At 38.0% G+C, this 6,000-nt stretch overlaps 1 protein-coding gene across 1 annotated transcript in view; it reads right to left on the bottom strand.

Moving 5' to 3' along the window:
* Nucleotides 1-4,992: 4,992 nt before the first annotated feature.
* Nucleotides 4,993-6,000, bottom strand: part of LOC139145669 (glutathione hydrolase 1 proenzyme-like) — a 41,311-nt gene continuing 40,303 nt past the window's right edge. Inside the window, exon 12 of the mRNA XM_070716959.1 lies at nt 4,993-5,883. Coding sequence (XP_070573060.1) covers nt 5,737-5,883 — 147 coding nt within the window. The 3' untranslated portion in view covers nt 4,993-5,736. The remainder of the gene's footprint in view (nt 5,884-6,000) is intronic.

Below are 6,000 nucleotides of genomic sequence, written 5' to 3'. Positions count from 1 at the left end.
ATAGCAGTCTATGTTTGTCCATGCTATCTTTTACCATGACATGACGAAAAAGTTGCAAACGTGTCGAACATTTGCCTTTTGACCTTGCACCGTTATGAGTGGTACAACGTTACGTTATTAGCCGAAATGAACCCTTAGCCCTAATTTTACTGTGTTGTTTAGATCTGGCTCAAGTCGGAGATTTTGCAAAGTGTAATTATTTTAGTAAGCTATAACGCATCAGCGTTACGTTTATTTGAAACGCTTTGACCTTGATGACCGTAATACGATTGTACCCTGCCTTTGTCTAGGTTCATTATTCTTTGACGTCTGCGCATGTGGCTAGAATCACCTTGCAATAACACTACCACATCGCAATAAACAATTATTCACTACCCTGTATCAAATCTACGTGTTCCTTGAAGTGTGAACTTCATCGTAAAACTAACATGCAGCAAACAGGAACGCAAACAGACAGCTACGGCGGCTGTCCGTGCACGCAATAAGCTGTAACACGTGCGATTGACCGACAAAACTTGTATGGAAAATGTTATAGAAGTGAGCAGTGGCTGGTACACATTACCGGGAAATCATTTGAAGCACCAACTCTTCCGCGGACGTTTCTGCTCTGAGTTAAACTACTGTAATACACCAGACAACGAGGTGCGATTTTAGTCGAACCTTCCGGATCGGTAGATTTTCGTAAAGTATATTCATTTTGGCGGGAAAAGAGTATAGGGAAATTGTAAAGTTCTGAGAACCTGAGCAGCTGAGACAGGAGGAGATCGTGAATATTGCGGATGGGTGTAAGATTGTGGCTCTCACTTTTGGGGGACATGTTAGACCTACTAATATCGACCCAGTAACAATAATGCTAACCTATGTATTGATGATTACAATCAAATATTACCATTCATTAGTGGTATTTTACTGCTGCCCTTTCGTTTGCGATATATTACAGCTTCCATCATGGCACCCTTAGCAAGAGGATATTACTAAACAAGCAAGACTGTACACGTCTCGCTCAGGTACTAAACGGCAGCGTAAGTAGCCCAGGCACCGTATGCCAGCGACCTCTTGAGTACGGTTACCTTGGCCTACTTTATTTTAGGGCATTCAGTATGTGATTACAGCCTTGAATAAACACTTACACGCATTTGCGTTATTTTCTTTTCCGTTTATTTCTGTTTATATCTTCTGGCCGTTTTACTGTAGTATGCAGATAAGAATGGACAGTGAAATTGATCTAAATGTTATCACACTTGTGTAATTGGTTTGTAAAGTTGTTTCAAAATTTACTACAGGATCGGTAACTTTAGTTGAGTTGCGGCAAACTAAAGACGGATGATAGTGTTGTTTCACAGTAGGCTTCTGCTGTAATTGTTGATATAAAGCAATAAAGTAGACACTGAATAGTGTCTGTGTGTGTAGGGTAAAGATTTCCTGACTTTCTATCCCTGTACATTTCGACAACTTTCTCACTTATTACTTCTGGCGTATGTACACCTCTTTTCCTGTAAATCATGATTTTTTTTGCCAAAGAACTTCTACAATGCAAAGGCAACAAGATTCTAATGACAACTAGACTCTGACTTGGCTGTGATACAATGTAACTCAAAGCAGCTTATAAGGAATGTAATATGAGTCTGTGTATGTGAAGTGCACTTCAAAGTGTACTCCCTGGTGTGTGTTTATTATGGGTCCATAAAAGCTCTTTGATTTTCACCGCAGTTATAACAAGTCAGTGCAACTTCTGAGGCAAGTTTTGGAACAACTTTACAAATACACAAGTGTGGCAACATTTAGATCAATTTCACTGTCCATTGTTATCTGCATACCAGTGTAAATAAAATAAGATCTGTTCACAGGGAATTGATGTCCCTTTGTATAACTCCTTGCCTCGCAGAGTTTCCGGGTTCGTAAGAACTAGACTGGGCCCAGTAAATGGTTGGTATTTTCCTTCATTTTACTCGTTTTCATCTTTATATGCCCACAGACTTTGGTCAAGTCTAGGAAAGAACGTAAGTTCAAGCGATCGCATTTCGACCACAAACCTACCCTTGGTTTCGGTTACTTTTTTATGAGAAGCCATATTTCTCAATGTCACAATAATAAACTCAACAGATAGTCAAACATGTTTCAAACTTTACAATTATTCTGCTTCCTTAAGGTGCGAATGTGAGTTCATCTTTATAATATATTGTCAAAGTTGTACATATTAGCCCTGTTTGATCCAAAGAATAGAAATAAATAATACAAGACATTTTTTAAAGTTGAGTTGTTCCTGGATAATACCAATTTTTTATAATTGATCGAATAGAAAAAAGAAACGCATTTTAACGTCGAGATTGCATGCATACCTCTTGAGTAATCGGGCTTCTCAGAGTCCGCCAGTAGTGTCCTATCGCAGCGAACTCTCTGCTATTATCGATAAATCGATATTGAATGGAAGCAAACGAGTGAATGAATAAACCATACCAATACACACTACCTCGTCATCGTCGTAGCGGCAGAGACAGTACATCCATGCAGTCACTGTCAAGTTTCAACTTTCAGCTTTATCCCTTCCAAAACCAAAAATTGAACGACTCATGCACGATGTCGGAACGTAAGTTTCCGTGACACATTTAAAAATACAGATTTTCTTCTTTTATTCGTAAGTTAGTTCTTATCGACTTTATTCATGCAGGCTTGTAGAAGAGAAAATTAGAACTAATTCGAGTAAATTCTCCCTTTTATTAAATGGGATTTGTGTAAGCTTCCCAAGCACCGATATTTTTCTGACATTTTGAAATTTACATCTGATTGAGTCTGTTATTCGTATTAAAACTAGAGATTTCTTCAATGAATTCATTGTGATTTCCAGATTGTTCATGACGTGTGAATCTAAATTAAAAATTCGTCAATGAAGTCATTCGATGTTTCTGATGTGACCAAGCCGCTACACGTGCAATTTACATAAAAGGCAAATCCTATTAGAGTCAGATTCCAAACTCATTAGCAGCAGTCGTGTGAGTTAGCAGACGACATACCCTGTGTGGGATGACACAAAGGAACCCGCAAAGATACGAATTTGTTGAAAAATGAACACAATTTGATGGTTAAGTTATGTAATTAATTTTATACTTAGGCGTAGGTCACTGAACAACAGTAAATGTGAAGAGGCTTTCCAATCACTTGATGGAGATTGTATAGACTTCTGAAAAAATAAAACAAGCGATGCCTGAAAGGGAATTTCAACAAAATGTAACGTTTATCCAACACCGCATCTTGCTGGCGATTCATCGACTACCCTAATACCCAGCCGGGTAGCCGCCAATCTTTCTCTCGTCTGAATATACCCCGCATATCCGCCCTGGACTTTTCTAATTGCGTTTGCACTGGCTATGGAAGTCAGTCCTCTCGTTCTGTGTCCAATATCTTTCTTTCGATCGACCCATCACTTGATTGATCCATCCTTCCATCAAATTGATAGAGTTCTATCGATTGATCCATCGATCGATCGATCTATCGATGGATCTATCTATCTATGGATCTATCAGCCGATCGATCGATCGACTATCTATCGAATATCGAGAGATCTATCAATCATCGATAGTTATATCGATCTATCTTTCTATCTATCTATAGATCGATCGATCTATCTATTGTTCCTCATGAATCGCTTGATCAGATACGTTATCAGTTAATTGATACGTTATCGGTTACTTTGATATGGTATTGTTAACTATCATAATGCTACGTTTATCAGTTGATTTTTAATATAATCCGTATTTTTCTCTATTGGACGTCATCGTATACGAGTGTTTTTCGCGGAACCGTACAACTTCGAGCCGAAGGCGTGAAGTTGTGCAGCTCCGCGAAAAACACTCGTATACGATGACATCAAACAGAGAAAAATTCCATGGGATTATATTTATCACATGAACCGTCTTCTTTTTTTTCTTTTCACGTGGATGGATCAAAATTATTGTAACAAATTGATTTACGCGGATTATTTTTCATTTAATGAGTAAAGCGGCCCGTCACCAAGGAGATGTGCAAATGTTTACAGGTATACTTTCATTCATAAATCCGATCAAGTTGAAATTTTGATACATCGAATGGTATATCCACCAATCCGACATACGGATTCGATCACGTGAGCGTGTCAATCATTGTCTCGCGCTGGCCCGATGCGAAGATAAGTCGGCCATCGGCGGACATAGCTTTCACCGCCCTAGCAACGGATAGCCATAATATTTGAGATATTTAGAATATTTACAAATATAGTTATGAAGTAAATACAATAGAAAAACAGTAAAACAGTACATCCGTTGAGTCACTCCCAAGTTTCGGTTTAATCCCTTCTCAAACCAAAAATTGAACGTGAGGGATATGAGAGTGTTAGTCTCCCAGACCAGTTTTAAAACAACACTATATTCTTCTTGAATTCGTATATTACAGTTCTGACCGACTTTATTCATGCATTGCAGGCTTGAAAAGATATAAATAAGAGCGATTTCATGTTAATTCCTTATTTCATTAAATGGAATTTGCGTAAACTTTCCCCGGCACCAGTATTTTGCTGATAGTTAGAATTTAAATCAAATTAAGTCTGCATTCGTACTTAGGCTGCGTTCAAAATATGGTGAGGGGTGCAGGAGAAATCGCGATAGCAATGTTATTTTTTTCAAATCCCCCCTCAATACCCTCAAAAATTTCCAAGTCGCCCAGTCTATATGATCAAAAATTTTCAAGTCCCCTCAAATTATCATATAGTCGCATTATGAATGCACGCAGAGTAAAAATAAACGTGTATTGTGTAGTTCTGCACGCAGATGTTCCACGCTACCTCTTATCAGCAGGTTGTACCTACGTGTATAGGGCAAGTTCTTAAATTGATTCATTTTTAAATGCATCAGTGGACTTTTTGGGTTTATCAGTCTAAGCCGACTTGAGTTTATCCAACCAGTGGCCAGCCAAGTGGCACCAGCTGAAAAGCACACAAAACGACAATCATGAGAGAGTATGTAAATTGAGAATTCGTGGCTATATTTTACCAAACTGTGAAAATCTAAGCACAGTGACCTACCGAAAAAATATTTTTTTTGAAAAGTACAAGACATATACGACTTAGGTCCTACCTACAAATGTTTCACAAAATTAACAATACTGGAAGGTTAAAATATTCCATCCATATTGCATCTTGTGTACAAGGACATGTATGTTTCACTGTAAATTGAGTGTCCTATGACCCAAACTCTTCTTAAACTACAGAATCCGACATTACTTGACCATCCAATTAATCGACATTTAATTACTTGACCATTCAATTATCCCAAATTAGTTCCAATCGTATTTGTTAGTAATAATTAAACAAAATCTAGAACCGTTTTGTCACATTTCATGAATTTCATCTCGAAAAAATCTATAAATGATTGAATGCCATTAAATTTTCGTAAAAACGACAAGTTGGTCTTGTAATGGGGCAGAAGCTCCAACTGTTGATTATTTTTCAATATTTCTATGCAACTGCACAGATAAAATTTGTCGAAAAATGAACACAAACTGATAGCGTAGTGCTGTAATTAACTTAATATTTTACAGGCGTAGGTCACTAAACATTGCAACAGTATTTGTTGAAAGGCTTCGTAATCACTTGATGGAGATTGTATAGACTTCTGAGTAAATAAAACAAGCGATGCCTGAAAGGGAAATTCAACAAACTTAGACAGTTATCCAGTACGGAATCTTGCTGGTGATTTAACGGCTACCCTAATACCCAGCTGGGTAGCCGCCAACCTTTCTCTCGTCTGAATATCCGGCGTATCCACCCTTGACTTTTCTAATTGCGTTTGCAATTGCTATGGAAGCGCGTGGTCTTGTTTGGTGTCCCATATCTGTCAGGCCGTCCACTATGTCCTGTGAATTTATAAAGGGGGTCATTAGTCGTAGACAGGGGTGCTTCTTGTGATTATAGTATTAAAAACAGTAGCAATATCAGCGATATTTACACGGCAATCTACATACTGGTATTTT

This window comes from Ptychodera flava, chromosome 12 (genome assembly GCF_041260155.1).
Source record: "Ptychodera flava strain L36383 chromosome 12, AS_Pfla_20210202, whole genome shotgun sequence".
Taxonomy (NCBI): domain Eukaryota; kingdom Metazoa; phylum Hemichordata; class Enteropneusta; family Ptychoderidae; genus Ptychodera; species Ptychodera flava.
Note: the sequence above shows the minus strand (reverse complement) of the source record. Positions and strands in the feature narration are given on the sequence as shown.